A 19,494-nucleotide genomic window follows, 5' to 3' on the forward strand; every position below is an offset into this window, starting at 1 on the left:
GTGTGACTAATAGAGTGGCATATTGTAACAGAAGCCTTTTTATTAGCTAAAGCCATCTGCCAAAGCAAGTAGGGATCTTCATTTAACACTTTTGTTTAACATCATACTGTGAAGTTATTTCGGTAACATATAAAAGCAGTAAATATATATTGTAATAACTTCTATTGTTTTCTATAACAGCAATTAGTGAAAAACTTTTATTTTAGCAACAAAGACCATTTTTACAAACTATTAAATGCTCTGTCTTTTGCATTTCCAAGTCTTGTCTATGTACAGATTAGATAGGAATTATTATGAACAATCCATATACTTTTTACTCACTTTACCAAGGCTTTTGTAAGAAAACGGTAAACAACTAAAACTTTCCAAGGCCTCTTTGGAAGAAAAAAATAAACCTTCCTTTTCGCCACCATAATTTGGTTTATGGGGAAGGTTCACTCTACTGCAGCAGAGACACCTTCTATTCAATATCTTACAACCTCAGCTGCAGCCTTTGCCTTCGAAAAAAAAAAATCTAACATTTGCAAAACAACCAAGATAACAATTGATTCCAACAACAACCTGGCAGGTGTATAAGTTCACTGCATCCCTTTTTTACAAGCGATAAAATATGCAAGTCCCATGCACAAGCAGTCCACAGTGTAAAAACATATACCTGAATAAAATGAAGAGAAACAGAAACTCTATCTCCATATTTGAGATTACATGTTATATTATCATATTACATTATTATTTTCTCTGGTCGTGTATTGCATGTGTTTTGTTTTATTATTATAATTATCAAAATAGTCAGTTCTGTCTTGAGCTTAAGGGTTATTAAAAAAGTCAAGGCTGTAGCCCCACAAGATTAAGATAAACAATACCAGTGTCTCGTTCATTACCAATTTAAATGCATGTAAATGTAAGAAGTCAGCAATGATTAATTGAAACAAAGCCAGCTGATGCTCACAAAACAGTGGTGTGAACAAAAAGCAGAAACAAATTACTAGAAAAAGTCAGAGATAAAGAAAAACAAGAAGGGGAGCCAACAAAATCTGGGCAGACTTTATAATAGGGATCTGAGTAATTTATACAGTTGATTCTCAGAAATGATGACTATGATTATCACACATTAAATTGTACGGTTATTGATTAATCTTCACAGTGAGACAGGACTGGTTTTGTAGACTCTTTGGAAATGAGGGCAAAGATACTCAAAAGTATAAAAATCATACGAGCTATGAGTCATTCTAGAATGTGGCTCTCATGAGGAAATCTGCTTGTTATTAATCATTTTCGGTCATTGCCTGTCAAGGCTAAGTAACCTGTGGGTCTGCAAAGTTACCAATGTTATCTCCAAAACAGCTTTGAGAATGTAGTAACAAGACGTTGGATCAATTTTTTGGTGAAGAATATTAGTAAATCAGAAGCAAAAAAAAAAAAAGATCTTTTATTTGCCTTTAGTCGTCACAAACAAGCAGAACCCTCATCGATTTACAGCCGCTTCAAAGCTTTGAATGACTCAGAGAACTGTCCTCCAGTAATTAAGATGGCTCATCAATTTAATTACTTTACAATGCAGGCCTGCCCTCTACTATGCAAAGCCTGAGGTTTTTTAGTCACTCTTCAGTTGAAAATATGCCAGGTTTGAATCTCATATGCACTGTATAATGCCATTTTCAATGTTACATTCAAAGTCAAACTAAGTTTTATGAGGCTTTGTGCTCAAAAATACAGATAGTTGATCACAAAGCAATTAAAAAAATAAAAATAAAAATAAATCCAATTACCTAAATCAGAAATAGGTAGAATTGAAAAAAATCCTTTTTCAAAAAATCTCAATCACATTTTTAACAATCTTTAATGACCATTTTAGTCTAATCGAATAACTAACATACAGTGCTACTTATACTCAAACTGACTTTTTAAAAAACAGTTGCAATCGGCAAGTCTGCTTATTATACAAAACAAAGAAACCACATACATAAAATAATTAAAAAAAAAGAGGTTAGAAGTGAACATTTAAATGTAAAGCATTGTGTAACATTGGAAATTTATATTTACCTTGCTTTATGTGAAAAATACTATACATAAAATAGTTTAGTTTTCCATTTACTTTTTGCTGAACTCTCACTATTCATATTCTTAACCCTGAATTCAAATTTGATTCAATTCAAAAATATTTTCTTAATCCAAGAGGAAAGTTAATTCTTGTTGTTCGTACAGATGCTTATGGCTGCAGCCAGGAATTATGTCCTCTAGCAATCTGCATGATAACAACTCTGATCTCAGAGGCTCCTACAGCCATAAGCTTTTGCCATAAGAATAATCAGCATGATTTATGAATACAAAGTGCAAAGTTTTCCACAATTTTTGGCTTTCTGAAGAATTCTTAATTATCTCAATTTGCTCCAAAACTGTTAAATTAACAGAAACAGCTTCTGGTTCAGATGCTGCTATTCCAACAGATAATGGCAGAAAAGATAAAACTCTCAACATCAGGCTTGTAACTATATGAAGCATAGTTTTGAAAACCTTGAAATTACAGACATGTTGAGTCTTTTTGCTGATCATATGATTTCTGTAGGAATTCTTTGTCACACTGGATTTTATTTTGGGATATTAGTATAAAATTGCAGAAAACATCTACTCCACAGCTTCAAGATTTTGAATTGTAGAAAGGTTTTAAACACATTTATCCTTTCTTTTTATACAACATTTGATACTTATGCTTTGTTATTTCATTTTCATTTTTGATGTTCTGAAAAACACTTTAGCTTTATTTATGTATGAATAGAAATGACTTTAAGAATTATGCATAATTTTAAAAGCACTGCTTGTAATATAAAAAGTTTTAATGAGTACATTCACTCCCAATATATTGTTTCCAAAAAAATTCTTACATTACAATTCTACTGTACCACTGAGAAATAAAGCTCCTCTCGTGATTTAAGGCTCTGTTCCTAAATTTTGTTCCTAAAATTTTGCCTTTGGCGACAAGCCCTGGGCACTTGGCAGCACTAAAGGGCACACTCATATGGGAGTAAAACAGTATTTGCTTTCTCCTTACATGGATGAGGAAGTCTTTGGGAATTCAGAAGATAACCAAATTAAGATGAACCAGTTCAGGTGGATCTGAAATTTAACAAGGATGCCCACCGGGCATCTCCAGTCAAGGGTCTAATTGGCATGCCAGGTCTCGCTAAAGGGATTATAACTTAGCTGGCCAGAGAGTGGCTGGGGATGGAAGAAGTAGCTAAAGACAAGGAGACCTTGAAATTTCTGTTTCCTCGGTGTGACCTACACTCTAAAATCTGAGTATGTAACAGAACGGTTGCATTGTTTTAATATTTCAGGTGAATCTTCATGAGTTCTTTAACCTTGAAGAACCCATGAGAATATTGCTGGCAATTTACACAGCTGCTGAAAAAAAAAAAAAAAACAGGAGCTGGAATACACTCAACCAAAAGGGCTGGGTGTTCTGACTGTCCTGAACAGCCAATCAGTTCCATTTCTGTGTAAATCTGAAAGTAAATGCTCTTTATTTGAAACAAGCTTACCATGCAACCAGAGGAGTCCATCTGTCGATCAGATACACACTTAAAATTTTTTTTGCAGCCACCATTGTCTTTGGAGCAGTCACGAACAGGTCCAAAGGACGCCAACAGGTCCTGTACTGACTCAAAGTACGTAGACTTCAAAGCCTCTTCCCTGGAATTGAAGAAAAAAAAAAAAGATTTAGCTAACACAGTATGAAACATTTTACATAAGTTTTCACAAAGCAATTATGGACACACATGTGCAAGTAATGTCTTATTAAAAAGAATGCATAAGCAGCTGAGAATAATCCCTTTCCACCTGGAAAGCAGTCTCTCAAAATCTTTTGTTCTATTCTACTGCAATTAGGAAAGTATTCAAGCTCAGCTGTATTGTGACAATGACAGTATTGTTTTAGTCATTTTGATTGATGCACATACTGTTTATAATAATATGTGCATACAAAATAAAGAAAATCAACAATCACAAGATCAAATATGAAAAGTGACCACTGAATCTCAGCTGCCTTTTCTTGTTGCCGTCTATGAAATAAATTCTGAGATCATTTTACAAATGGATCCACCTTGGGACGTGCTATTCTGGTGCAAGGTGCATTTTTCGGAAAGCATCTGTGCTCTGGGATTTATCCGCTCATGTGAATCACATCCATTAAAGCTGAGCCTTGCCGTGCCAGCACACTGGTGGTAGCTCGCTACACATTCTTACCATGTTCCTCTGATGTGAAGCCTTTGGGGAATTAGCATTCACTATGCATTAATGGTGATGACTGCTTTGAAGTAATTTCACTGTAAAAGTTACAAATGTTCTCAGTTGTTTTGTTCATATTTATATATTTCTTGTTCATTATTTGTTCCTGCTTGCTTTGTGTGTTTCTCCTATGTACATAAACATGTAAATGAAAATAAAAATACACAGCTGAAATGCACATTTTGTTTACCCTACTAAGCTTCTTTTTATTTTTCCAGCAGTTCAAATCTAGACCAAAGATATATTTAAATAAAAGAAAGTAAATTTTGTAGGAGCCCTGTTCTTTATACAAGAGGTAGTTAGAAGGTGGGCAAAGTTTTGGATACATTATTTTTTCCGTAATTTGTCCACATACACATTAAGGAAAATATTCAGTTTTGCCATATCCATCAAGCTTTCTCTCAGTGGCAGAGGTTTGGGTAGGATGTGTTGCTTTGTAAGATATTTTAGCATATTTCATGTTATCAGAAAGGTTTTATTTAACTGAATTTCAGATTTAGCAGGAGGTAATCAAGTTTAGTTATGGGTAACAAAAATTTTATTTGGATAACTTGGTTGCTATAATAGATGAAGTCATCATAACATGAAACCTACATTCTGTATTCATCCAGGTTCATCAAATTTTTTATTAAATTTTTAAGGGTTATGAAAAAGTAACAATAGAAATGGAAAATATTAAATTATTCACCAGTCACAAAATGTAATTTTTCCAAAAATGCTACATCAACATTAACTGCCAACACCCACATGTACTTGTAGAAATCATCGAGTTTGTACATCTGCATGTCATGATGCAAATTCACACAATGAGAGATGCAAGATAAAGTGCAGTGTTTAATTAGTGTCAAAAGTAGGACATGAAAAAAAAATTAATAAATGAATAAATAAACAAAACAAGGAGACGTTATCCAAATACTCACAAGAAAATTAGCAGGCAGTAAACTATCTTGGAAAGTAAACATTTCAGCTCCATAAGGGCACATAGCTTTGTTTTCATTTGAAACTGCATGATCAAGAGAGCATTTCATCTCTCTGCGCACAGTTCAGCAAGCGCAGGGCTGTGATAAGCAGATGCTTGACCCTCTGTTGCTCAAACCTGCCGAGCAGTCCAAGAGTTGAGGACATGCTTGTGACAGTCCTGCGCTCCTATCACACGTTTGCATAAAGGGCAGACACACTGTCTTAAAAGACAGTTTTCACTCTTTGCACTTGGGAAACAGAAAGTCTGTTTTCCAAGCGTAGTTTATTGCTCATTGATACTGTTCTCTGCCTTCAAGTCAAGCATAAACAGACTGTTATTCTTGTTTTTGCAAAGCACGTTTAAAACCAATTAGCTTCCACAAAAATACCACAACTGAACTAAAGAACGACTTGCTGTTAAGCCTTACACGTTTTGAATCCTTTCTTTTTTTAATTGAAATTGACATTTTATTTTTTCATTAAAGCCAAACATTAATTTGAATGAAACAAAAAAAGGCTTTTGTGTTTTAATAAGGATTCAGTCGAAGAAAAGTGATACATTTTGGAAGGGCATAGCAAATTTAACTCAATTCTCTGTTCACCTAAGCACACTCAGTCATGTCTGTATACTGACTTTAGTGCACTGGCTGTCACAAAGAATGAAATAATAAGCCACACTTTCCCCAGCTGTGGGACTAGAGGGAGCACTGTATGTTGTGAGGAGGGGCTCACGACTAAAGGCAGCAGAAAGGTCTTGACTGATGGGAAAGACAGATGACTTGCTGTGTAAGGAGGAGCTTAGTGCTTCGAATTGCTTGTTTGGCAAAGTCATTTCAAGGAAGATTCTAAAAAAAAAAAAGTGCTACAGAACAAATTAAGTACCTATTGATGTTGCTAAAAATGTGATTAAGTTGTCCTCTTAAAAAAAAAACATCAAGCTTAAAGCGGGATTAAAACTCCTCAAGGTTACGTGCAGAGGGAAGTTTACTCGATGAAAAACTACAAATCTAAATAAAACTGATCTACATTGAGATTATATAAAATACCATGGATAAATCATTTGAAATAATCAGCGCTAAAATGGACCAAAACACTTGAAATACATTGTGGAGGGGTTTGAGTGTTCAAATGATCATTGGGGCTTTTATCAGGGGCATGAAGCTCCTGACAACTGAGGTAACCATGGTAAGGTCACCTGGGGCAAACGGGTCCTATGTGAGGAATCAGACAAAGTGCAGCCTTATGATGATTGCCAAAGATGATGGTAACAATGTTCCCTTTCTTACAGTATAGATGTGCATTAATTTCTTACAAATGTTGGTTAAATCAAACATTTAAAAGCCTTGAATTTTTACAGTCAAATTTGCATGTTAAATTCATTACATATTTTCATAAGTGAAGTATTTTGGAAAGAAATAAAATCGCCTCCACCACAGTGCAGTTTAACAAATCATTCACTGTTACCACAACATCACATACCGAATGTGAGAAAATGTGTGCCTACTTGAGAATAAACAGCTTAAGTAACAGTTCCTTTGTTTATTCAATGTTTATTGTACTGTGGAATAATAGCTGTGATTTAAAAGTGCTTTAAAATGATTAGAAGTAAATTAACTCATTCAGTTTATTGGCTATAGAAGATATTTTGGCAAAGATATATGCTGTCATGCAGCAAGTATTGTTTATATATATATATATATATATATATATAATATATATATATATATATATATATATATATATATATATATATATATAATTCTATTTTGCTATCTCTATAAAATCTTATTTTTTCTTCTTCGGCTTCATATTTCTAGATTTGTCATGATACACAATAAAATTAAATTTTTTATGCAAAAATGAAAACATCTGACATTTCAGGAATTGTTTGCAACAAAACCAATGAATGCATGATCAAAGTTTGTATGTTTCCCATTTAAATGAGATGACATTGATATGGATATCCAATGTAGAAGAATAAACTGCTGTTGTTATAATCAAATTTCCACATCTTTAGGTGGTAGGTAACTGAGCCTTTGTGCAACCCAAACCTATAAACTATTTTCAGCAAATCTCAATTTTATTTTTTTTTGCTGCTGTTGGTTGGAGAGAGCTAATTTTTAGCAATGTATTATGTTATGCACACACAACAGCGAAAGACTGAACATTGGCTCTATTATAATACTTACTGCTGATGTAATCACACTGCAAAAATTGCAAGGTTTGAAAGGAACACCTACGCTTCACATGCTTTCCTACACAAATCTGTAGGGGTATAAGAAAAGGGTTAGTATTTTAAAAATAAAATATTAATTTGGCCTCACTTTTTAGCAGTGGTGAAATGAAGTAAAATACAAACAGTTTGGACCATGAACAAACACTTGTCTTGGCTTTAAAAACTCAATGAAAATGTTATGTAACACAGAGATAGATAGTGGAGAAACCCAGAGAGAATAGTTACACCCTTCCTCCCACCAAGACTGCAAGTGCCTCCTGTTCTTAATTGCCTATTGATGTTTTGTTGTTGTTCTTGTTTTCGCACCACCTCTGGTTTACGCCCCTGCTTAGCAGAGGCACAAGTGAGTAATGCCCTGCCATCCTACTGCACCAGAAGCAACCAAAGTGAGTTCATTCTCTTTGCGTGTCCCTTCTTTTTCCTTATTTAGCAGCTCATCTTTTCTGAATTATCCAGCTGGCATTTGGTTTCATCTGCCAAGTATTTAAAGCAGTGAAAAATGAATCCTTAATTCAGAACAGTCTAGTGCACTAGGATAGAGAGGATGACTAAAATAACACACACGGACTCATAAAAAAAAAAAAAAAGAAGCGCTCACGACTTATTTATTTATTTAAAACCTAAGCGAAATGCCGTGCAGCTATTTAATCCATAGCAAAGTAAAACTGTTTTGGAAAGCAATCTTTAGTTTAACATTTTTTGATCTATTATGGTATTTACAAAAGTAAATAATTAAATTTAGGATTTATGGTCACTTCAATTGATAGGTTCTATCAATGCCTCTCAAAAGGAAAGATGGATTGTACATTGACAAAAGAACTGAGAATGCTGTTGTAGTTAAGGGTAATGAGAAAACTTGACTTTATAAGAGAAAGGGAAATATCAAATATTCAGAAGCTCAACTGAACCTAGTTAATTCTCTTTCTGTTGTTTCCATATTGTTTAGCTGTACATATAGATTTCTGTACATCATTCAGTTTGTTGATTACTTTCCTTTTCATTTAGTAGTGTGCCTAATACTATTGTTGTTTTTTTGTAAGCATGTTTGGTGGAGGAGTTGAAGACATTCACCACTATAGTTTCCAATACTGTTCATGTAATATAAACATTTCAAAGTTTAAATGTGACTTAACATGTGGACATTTTTTGAAATATTCAAGCTAAAAGAAACGTCTTTTATTGTCATGCTGAAAGAGATTTGAAAACAGAGTGAGAAGAAACCATATTTCATGCATAAAAGTACTCCCCCCACCCCGTTCCATATCAAGATCACAGCTTTTGGCACTTTGACTCTATTGCATGACTTAGCCTTATACTGCCTGCGTCTAAACACCGATGTACTATACTTGTTATTAATCTCCCTTTCTGCCTCCTGCCTTTTCCACATGATGAATGACCACACGACACTGCCCAAAGTTAGAGCGCTGCTCCAGCATGATTACAGAGCCCGTTATTGGTCTGGCCCTGCACTTGATTAATGCTCTTATTCCCGCTCCCCACAAATATGCTGACTCTCATCAAGCAATTTTGTCACTGAATGGACCACCTATGCTTTAGAATTTCAACAATCATAGAGCAAAAAGGTGGTCCTTCACAGAAAGAAAAACTAGTAAAAGTAAATTATAAATTGAGGATTGATGCATCAGTTGTTATGATCATGTAACTGTAAAACATAATATCGAATTGAATGAGATTGGCTTTATTTTTAATTTAATTCTTTTTTTAGTTTCCAGAAACTCGAGAAGCATTTCTTTGTTTGTAATGGGGCATTTGAATTATGGTTCACTTGGTCAGGGCTCGCAAACTCATTAATCACATATGGAAGTGACAGTAACTGTTAAAAGGTTATGAGCAGTTTCTCCCCATGTTGTTTTTTTGTATGCAACTCAAAGAACCTTAATTGCACATTGTGAGCTGTATATACGGTTTGTGAGCATGCAGTCTTATTTTTTTTCTTCAAATCTCAACAGCAAAACAAAAGATATCTACTAAACTAAAAAGAAAGGCTTGAACCACAAGAAATTAACTTGGCTTCTTAGACAATGACTATAAATACATTTCTAACTTGCAATTCTGCAAGTTTGAAAAGTGCATGTTAAGTTTTTCTCTGCATTATAATAATCGCTTGAAAGGACAGTAGCTCATTGTTTGGCAGAATTATTGAGAAAACAAAAGGTTGTTGTTTCCAGATAAAAACAAGACCATTGTTTTTATTTGCCCTTGTTTTTCACTTGGAAATGTGGAAAAAGATATAAAAAAAACCCATCTTTTACTGCTTAATATTACATGCATTTACTAATAATATTAAATCATTTACTTGATAGGAATTTGACTAAGATTTTTTTCTTTCCATGTCTTTAAAAAATAAACAATATAAACACAAATGGGTTTCAGTTGTGTGGAGAGTATCAATGAAGATCCCTCAGATCAACATGGCAAATCTGACACCCAAGCAGCAGGGGGAGGTTGTAAATTAATAAAAACAAAAAACAGCCACGTCCCAGTCAGTAAAGCCTGTTCACCAGCCTCCATTCAATTTCCATGGTAACAAACCACTGTCATGTCTGGTGGGTGGTGCTAGGAGCCTTCCTATAAATGCTTGGGATTAACATTTAAATATGGGCCACATATTTAATTTTCAAAATAGAAAATATCTAAATTTGTTCAATTATCGTTTAAATGGAAGGATGCCAAAGCCGTTATGGAGACATCTAGCAAGATTTAAAGAGATGTTTTTACTAAGCAAGTCAAAAAGAAAACTACTTTTTCTTGTGGAAGTAGGCCATGTTCAGTGGGTCCTTATTCTGTCAGCTCAGGTAGTTTGAATCCTCCTTAGCATTTACTTACACAATACTCCTTCTATTGTCTTCCGTCCAACCCCAAAGGTCATTCTTAGAAAGAATAACCTCAAAAACCATGAAAGAACGCTGCATTGTAGCGCATGGTCCAAAACAAAAACAAGAATAATTATAAATTTCCTAGAGCAAGAATGGCTTCTGCACACAGCCATTTTCAAACTGCCACAGCACTCCCTTGTATCTAGTTTGTGAAAATTTGCAAATCTTCTGAGTCTCGGACCAATGATTCATAAAATTTTGAAATGTAGTTGTTCAATATTGAGTGCCACAATTCTCAACTTTGTCAAAGCAGTTGTTCAGTTTTGCTACTTTAAACACACATGCCATTTGCATAAAACCACAACCAAATTATTTTCTTTATCTTACTTTGCTTTATGTTTCCACTAATGTACATTCTAGGGACTTTCTGGAATGCATGTTCCTTTACCTTTGTCTGGCTTTAAATGTCAACCCAAGTGAAAACAATCAGAGTTTCTATAAAGAGAATAAAAGAATAAAAAAGCATGACATATAGGATGATGGTTTTATAATTGACTGTGCTTTTGGAACATTGTTAGGCAATTGTTTTGTGAATGAATAACTTCAGGAAGCCGTTTTATCACCTTTTATATTCAGTATCAAGATGACATTTAAATGAACTTATGTAGTTTCCGTGAAACCTGGAAAGAACAGGATTCTATTTTAGTGTGTATCATAGGGCATTAGCACCTCATGGATTAGGAGTGGTTAGACAAAATTTGCTGTGTCACAACCATCAGCATTAAGAACCACATTTAAGTTGGATTAATGTGGGTTGCGGTCTTTAACACAAGAACGGCCAGGATTCCAGTATCCCCTTTGAATTTGTCAATGACAAACATGACATTTAAAAAAACTACTTTGGCAAACTTTTGACAGCCAAGTTGAATAAGAGTTGACAAAAAAAAAAATCCTTGAGCAAAATTTCATTAAAATGTGGTAATGTGTATATCTTAATGCAAAAAATATTAATCAGCAATTTACAATAGGCAAAAACATTACTCACAACAGGAACAATTCAGCACTTTTCTTTGTTCCTTATTTGAAGTTATTAAAAGTCCAATATTAATACTAACTTTGCGTTATTTGGTAAATAATGAAACTTTAATGCACCATTATTGGACTTTTGATGCAACTTTTAAAGCAACTTTGCATTAAAAATGTCATTATTTACGAAATGACACTTCATGACAACAGTTCTAAATATTCAGACTCCTTCATATTCATGAACATCAGATGTCATGTTCATGACAGTGTCAAGTCAGTCTTATGCACATCTCTTCAAATAAAGTGTTGCCATCATTTTTTTTTATTCATGCAGAAACAGTTAGTGGTATACAATACTGCTAGATATGCAAACGACACACATAAAACAGTGTGCAGATTTCCATACAACATATGTGATGAGGTTATATAATCCTTGCACTGGGCGGTATTTGCCATTTTATTGACTTTAATATAAATACATTTTGTAACAGTATGTTATTTTAAGATTGAAGACTCAGTGTATAAGTATCCAAAGATTCATAAGGTGTTGCAGCAGAAGACCCATGCATCTGTTGTTTTAATATAATGCTGACGGATGCTAATATCCACTTTCGGGTTGCAGCCCTTTTGAAATATTTCTTCAGCATTTTTTCAAGGTTATTTCTGTCTTTTCTGTGCGTGATGGTTATCACTGACCTCATTTTACTTGGAGTCCTCAAAGGATAGCATTGAGATATATGGATAGAGTACAACATTTACTTACTTCACTGTGTTTTATTAAGTTTTTGGTGGTTGCATGTCCCATTTGTGGATGGTAGTTTTTCTCGCTGACGAAAACATGACAGTACTTCCAGCTGTTGGACTTCCAACAAACATGACTACTGGCAGTAAAGGTTCTTTAGAAATGACAAAGTCTGCTTTTCCAAAACAGGATATGTACAGAGTTTTATCTTTTAAATTACTTGACAATGTTATAATCCAGAAACACATTTTGGAACAAGTCCTCTATTTTATCATTTGTGCTGTAAGAATGAAGCTAGTTACTGTGTGAAGCATTCAGACTGACTGATAGCTGCTGTGTGTCTCAGGGCATTCACAATAGTAATGTATTAGTCACTCTCTGAATACAAATTCACTGCCTATGCACCCAATGTTTCCAGTTTTATGGGATTGTTTCACACTGTAGCAGTAGGCTTTAAGGTCCCTATTTGGATCAAGTTGTTTGGCTTTAATCACGTCTTAAATTTGTTTCTTTGAGCCTAAATGTTGCTGAATTTTAATTTATCCATGCTAAGACCATCAAATGATTAAGACTTGTCAATAACAGAAGATCTGATTGGCCAGTATTGTGTTTGTAGATATTGATTCAATCCATAAAGCAAAATAACTAAAGTGACATTTTATTGAGCATTTGAAGTAGCAATACATTCATGTAAAAATTTAAAACACATTTACAATACTTCAAAATTTAAAAACTATAACTTTCAACCTGAAATTTAACTTTATTGTATAATTTAATAAGTCTTAAATTATTTAAAACTTTTTCAGAACCTGTGGAAACCCTGAAAGTTATTTTTACGCCATTTTTGATAAAGATTTAATTTATGAAATAACATTCCTTGGAAATGTGCTGTCTGTACTTTTGTATCATAGAAAAGTGAATAAAATGTTTAGATTGACCTTACTTTATAAATACAGATACATATTTTCTTGTTCAATTTATGAATTATAGCAATAAAAATGGTCCACACATGAATTCTGTTAAGTCCTCATTCTCACACTCCTCTCAGTCTCATATGTCACAAAGGAGGATTGGATGTAAACCTAAAGGGCAAAAGTGAGATTGAGATATGCCCCTTTAAAAGCTCCAGCTGCAGTGCATTTTTGCACTCCCCACAAGAGCCTATCTATCGTGACTAACTGTCGACATAAATGTGCATATAAACATTTTGGAAGAGAGCATCAGACTGAATCACCATGAACTCCCATGGGACTTATTCCTGCAAAAAATTGCTTTGGATAATGAGCTATCTGCATTATTCATGACAATCTGACAGATCTGCCTCACAGATACAGGGACTAATCATCACTTTAATATACAACATTAAGTTAGTATTCCAAACGAATGTTTTACATTGAGGAGCTGTATGCTGAAAAAATGTCTTGCATTGAGGATTCCGGATTTCTTTTTATTTCACTTCTAATATTTCAAGAGGCCACTCTCAATGATATCTCTATTTGAATAGTCAAGAACAAAAAACAATATTCTTAGACAGCATTGTTGACCTGCAATCATAAGGGCAAAAAATTATTCTACAAGGACTACTCATGTGTACAAAGCAGTGAATAGAATATATGTCCTTGAAGGCTTGTTCCACTGACAACAAGAGTGGTAACCTAAACAGATCTTACGAGCTGTAAATAAAACAAAAGCATACTCTGTAGCTATTTGGTGAAACATTACTAATTGAAAGAGGGCAGAAAGATCTATCTATCATGCATACAATCATGTCAAACTAAATGAAACAAATGAAAAGAAAACCTCATTAACAATTATTTATACTACCTCTTTGCCTCTTGGGTAAATAGGCATACTACACTCTTTTATGGGTTATTTTATTAATATGTGCAAACTGATTGGATCATTGTGTGCCCAAAATCTATTTTTTTTATTGTATCTGCTGTACTTTGTGCACTAGTTGCACAGCTCATTCTTTATCTCAAAGTAAATGAAAGACCAGGAATAATTATTCAGGAAGCATACAATAATCCAATTTACCATACATCAGAAGCACACAATTTCCTTGGGACTTCAGTGCTCCTGAGGCACATTTATTAAGCCCCTAAAAAGTTTTAATTTATGCAGCAATATAGAAAATTTACAACATTAAAATATATGACAAACATGAGAAAATAGCTGTCTTCTCCTATTACAGTAATTTTATGTTTTGCTGGTGTGCTTAATTGTCCTTTCCTCTTGTCTACTTTTAAACATGTACACTACACATATTGTTAGGGTCAGACATGGAGAAGACAAAAAAAAAAAAAAAAACAGAATAAGAGACTGATAAAAATTTTCAATCCCTGAATCCTTAACCCATTTTGATACGTAGTTCTAGGGTGGGTGGAATCACAGGTGGTTTATCATTGGACAACAAAACTCTGAAATAGCAGTGTTCACTCTCTTTATCCGCAGTTCTGTACAGGTTGTGTTAGGGAGGATGATTTAACCCGGTTGGGAAAGTCAAAGGCTGCATTTTTGAAGAAACCCTGGATCCAAAGAAAATTTCAATCTTCTGTTGTGTATTCAGTGACTGTCCCAGCCAAAAATAAACCTTATTTTCTTAGACATAAGCTTATCAAAGCTCCCGCAGAGAAGAACCTGGGAGGGTTATAGATTCTCCAGAAAGAGATGTATCTTTTGAGCATGTCTATTGTGAAACTGAACTGCTAATTCTGGGTGTGACATCATCATGCCTAGTATTTGTTCATATAAAAATGTTTTAAACATCCACCTTGGTACTCAGTCACTGTGATGGCTAATTAATACACCATCCAGGATCAATTGACCAAAAGGTTATTGACTTGTAATTCATGTCAATATTTGTATTAAAATAATGTTTACATTTCCCTTTTGCATTGCGAATTAATGTTCTCAATACACACATATAAATGAATGTACACAGATGCACATATTGTACACAATCATCAAAATAGAAAATGGTGTTTGATTCAAAATCTTTTATTCTTTAGTGAATGTTTTTTTTTATCTTTTGTTTCACTAATGAAGGTAAAATCTTCATCATGAACTTCATCACAGCATAACACCTTCCCTGCAATCAGTGAAGGTCAGTTGCAGTCATTGTTTAAGTATGGCCTTTGTCCCTTTATACTGTGTAGGGTTTTATTTTTCTGTTGCTGAGTGACTATTGACAGTGATTGGTACAAGAGACACAGTGATGTGTGTGCATACAGTATATAACTTGCAATGCACCATCCTGATTCTTCTGATTCTCTGTCCTTTTCAAAGAGGACAGAAATTGGCTGAGAATAAAGAAACAGATGAAATGCAACTCTTCTCAACACAAATAAGCCATTTCAACTGGCAGGCGTATTTTCCTTAAGGTTCAAAATATACCAACTGTATATACTCTGTCCAGTCACTTTACTAGAAACACTTGTTTAAAATACACGTGTCCACAAACTGAACCAGTCATATGGTCAACTAAATGCATTGAGGCATCAAGATGTGGTGAAGACAATTTGCTGAAATTTAAACAGAATGAGAACAACAAGGGATTTAGATTCATCTAAACATGATGTGCCTGTGGTAAAAAAATGAAAACAAAATAAAACCCAAAAAAACAAAACAAAAAAAACTGCCCCGTCATTGTCAGATATCGCTTCTAAATGATAGGGAGGAGACGATAGCTTAAATAACCACTAGTTAAAGTAAATATATTTGGAATTGTATGATGTTAGCAAGTTAATATGGTCAAAAATCTCTGATAAGTGTCTTTGACTTCTTGTTGAATCTAGGCCATGTAGTACCTTATCAAATGAGCAGTGAGTGAATATACAGCATATAGCTACTCCCACTCATTTTCTCCTGCTACTCTTTTTCTGCATTATCTGAATTTATTGGGGCCATTATTTGAAATAGATCGCTCTCTCTACCATATGCTTAGCACCCTAATTGAACTCTTTCCTGAACAAAACCATTGAAGACGTTATTGCTGCTAGTATTATAGATAATATAATTCATTTGATGTGCTCTCTTTGTTTGTCACTCCCTCAGAAAATCCAGCTTTTGTGATTGGCTGTGTATCTTTCCAGGACAAAGCAATGAACGGCGATATTGCTGCCATTAAGTCTGTGTTTTCTGCTTTTTTTTTTTTAAAGAAAGGACTCCAGAATTAGTGTTTCGGTTTTTCATTTGTATCTTCTTTCTGTACTCTGAGCCCCCAGTTGGTTTCTCAACTTGAACTTGTTTCTGCTGGAAATTTCCTTCAGTTAACAAGGAAGGGGTTTCTCTTCACTGTGACCACATACTTGCCCAAGATAAGTGAAATAACCACTAGTTATTTCACTTATGAAATAACTTGAGGAAATAAGTTGAGGATCAAAATATCTGGCTGGTCTACCTTACATTATCTCTGTACCTGATGACATTGCTTAATTAGTGAGAAATATAAGAGATGTGACATTGCTCATAGTTGCTTTTTTTCCTGCTATGTTAAAAAAAAAAATTATGTGAGCACAATATTTAGTTTTAAATATATGCAGTGGTCAAGTAAATGAAAAAAAAAAATTGCTTCTATCAGCATCGAGCTGAACTGTAGCACTGTGTCAGACTTGCATATGGGTTCCAATATGCAAAGCAATTCTGCCTGTTGGATGATATGCAAACACTAATCCTTGAGTTATGGAAACAGCACGTCATGTAAACGCCAATATTGTTGAAGCTTGGATGCTTCGTGATTGTGTGTCAACCCATCCATTTAGTGAAGAGTTTAGAGTTATGCAAACACATTTGTCAGAGTGCCTGGATAAATCTGATTCCAGACTGGTAGTTTTCTTACCTGACCTCTCCTGGATCTTCGGTAACCAACATATCTGTCTTGCAGCTGGCAATTGGGTTGATTGACAGTTCCACTGGTGGCACTACAAAGATTTTACTGACTGGGAGCCACAACCCTTGGCCCAAACTGTAGAATGATCTGTGCAAACATAAAGTATGCAAATGTTACTTGAGTTCAAGTCAGATTAAAACATTTTGACAGAATATGTGGTGTGGTAGAGCGGGTGACCAATGTACAAAGGCCTCAGTCCTATTGACCTCTACCATCTTTCCTGTCAATCTACTATGAAAGCTAATACGGAAAAAAAAAAAAAAAAATTAAAAATACAGAATAAACCAGCTGATGTTCGATGCATTGATGCAAAGTGGAACCTAGCTCAAAGCAAGTGTCAATAAGACATAGATTTTTGACTCTGGTATACAAAATGTACTGATTAGCACAGAATCATCCCTTAAACTCAAACGACCTTTTTTGAAATGAATACAATCAGAGATTGCAAGCTGGGCTTGCTTTCAACAGTAAGGTCTGACCTCACAAATGTAATTACAAAAGTATGGTCACAAAATCAGAATGAACCAGCTGATAAAAAATGCTCATAGAACTAGTGTAAAAAAAATTCCAGAGAAGTTGGAGCTGTTTATCAGCAAAGAGTGGGCCCTCAAATTGATATTTTCATTAATACACAAAATAAAATACTTACGGCAATATTATTAATCTCTTTTGAACTGTCATGAATATATTTTAGAAGATGAAAATATGTTATTATTTACTGTCTGAACAGATGATTGTATAACTGAATGAATAGAAGAACCTAAAGGCTAATTTTCTTGTTTTTTTAAAAGGTATTCAAATTAGTGTACCCCCAAAAAATTATATTTAAAATAATATTAAGTTTAGCTTCTGATTCTGATTCTATTCTGACTGTATATGATTAACTTTTCCACCAACAGATGAAGCTCCACTTCTGCCACCAAGGTTATATAATCACTAATTTAAGGATAGAGATAAACTTGCAAACTCTGACAATATTCAAGGTACTGAGATTTCTGAGATGGGTAGCATTGAAACACCAAAGAAGGATTGTTGTACCGTGATTTATTTGTGTAAATACAATTTAAACTAGCTAAATACACCTTTGTGTGTTCAACAAATGAACAGAATGTTATTTCATTTCAAACATCCCAATAAAAAACCTACAACGTGCCAATTTCCTGATTTAACTCAACAAATTTGAATAGATTTCACTCATCACAACCACTGCTCAACATCTGACAGTAAAAAAAAAAAAAAAAAAAAAAAAACCTTGAGACCACAAGATGCTTTTATTTCTCACTGTTCAGGCAGCTCTGGTTTTACTAATAGCCTGCCCACTGTGAATCTAATCCCTGTTTTGATAAACTTCCTCTCTTCACTGACATAGAGGAATGATTTCGTCCAGCTAAGGAGCATTGCCGTCTTCTCCCCTCCTACTCTAAGCAGCACAGATATGAAACCAGTCCAACTCCAGACTAATACAAGTTTCCACTTTACTGCTGCAACCTAACTCACTTGTGTTGTTATCTGTACTGGTGTGTTCAAGGCTGAATGCATTTTGCACTGCAACTGAAACTGTGTATTTGGTCAGTGCCTGAGGTTTTGTGTGTGAGAGCTGATCACGAACATATTGTGTAGCCTTTAACTGGCTGTGCAAGTGTAGAAAGGAGAGTGTTTCTGTCCAAAACACAGATTGTGAATTTAGTCCATCAGTTCTTATAATAGACTCCACCTGAACAACCATCTCTGCAAGGTCAGTGTAAAGTGAAGCAAGGCTATGGTGAAAAAGAATTACTCCAACCTACATAAAGAAGGTCGAGGGAGCATGAAATAGGTGTTCAATTTCTCAAAATCAGTACCCATCATCTTTTAGAATGTACACCAGTTTCTGTATTTTCGGGTGGGTTGGTTGGTTAAAAAAGAGCAGCTGGGCAACAGAGAATGGGTCCCTTGCCTTTTACACATGATGAAAAATGTCAAACACAATGACCCCATCAAGATTGTGGAGTGAAACAAAAAATGGCAGTAAAAGCATTTGAAATGAGGCCTTCCACAAGTTTTCCTTGGGCTATTCTGCAAAAACACAAAAAACCCACTGGCAAGACTTTACTCCACCAATAAGGTGTCTGTCTTTGTCAGTACAGGTGTATCATCTGCCAGCTACTTATCGGTATGCTCTGTCACACACATGCAAGTCACATGCCCAGAACATGACAACCATACAGTTATAGACTCACAGATGTCCAGCTCAAGTCGTATGACCAGGAAATGCACCAAGGTGTAGGACTCACCTGAAGATTCTCTCTGGGGCCTGCGCTCCTGTAACTAGGTCGTAACCTTTCTCGAAGTGAGCATATGGCCAAGGACTTGATTCCAGAGAAACAAGAACAAAAACAAACATTATTCCTTTTGGTTTGTAGATTAGCAATGTCATTAAAAGTTTTTTTCAAGCACAATAACTTCATACAAGCCAATAGTATTGATAGTCCTTGCGCTTTAATAATGTGATAGAGTCTTGTTAAATGTATTGAGAGTA

The 19,494-nt window shown here is 34.6% G+C and overlaps 1 protein-coding gene across 1 annotated transcript in view; it reads right to left on the reverse strand.

The window, feature by feature from the left end:
- LOC129366320 (astrotactin-2-like) overlaps window positions 1-19,494 on the reverse strand; it is a 230,661-nt gene that overhangs the window by 100,307 nt on the left and 110,860 nt on the right. The window contains exons 9-11 of the mRNA XM_055040101.1: window positions 19,250-19,324; window positions 16,926-17,063; window positions 3,540-3,690 (exon numbers count right to left, since the gene is read on the reverse strand). Of these exons, the coding sequence (XP_054896076.1) occupies window positions 3,540-3,690; window positions 16,926-17,063; window positions 19,250-19,324 (364 nt within the window). The remainder of the gene's footprint in view (window positions 1-3,539; window positions 3,691-16,925; window positions 17,064-19,249; window positions 19,325-19,494) is intronic.

This window comes from Poeciliopsis prolifica, unplaced genomic scaffold (assembly GCF_027474105.1).
Source record: "Poeciliopsis prolifica strain line A6 unplaced genomic scaffold, Auburn_PproV2 SCAFFOLD015, whole genome shotgun sequence".
NCBI lineage: Eukaryota > Metazoa > Chordata > Actinopteri > Cyprinodontiformes > Poeciliidae > Poeciliopsis > Poeciliopsis prolifica.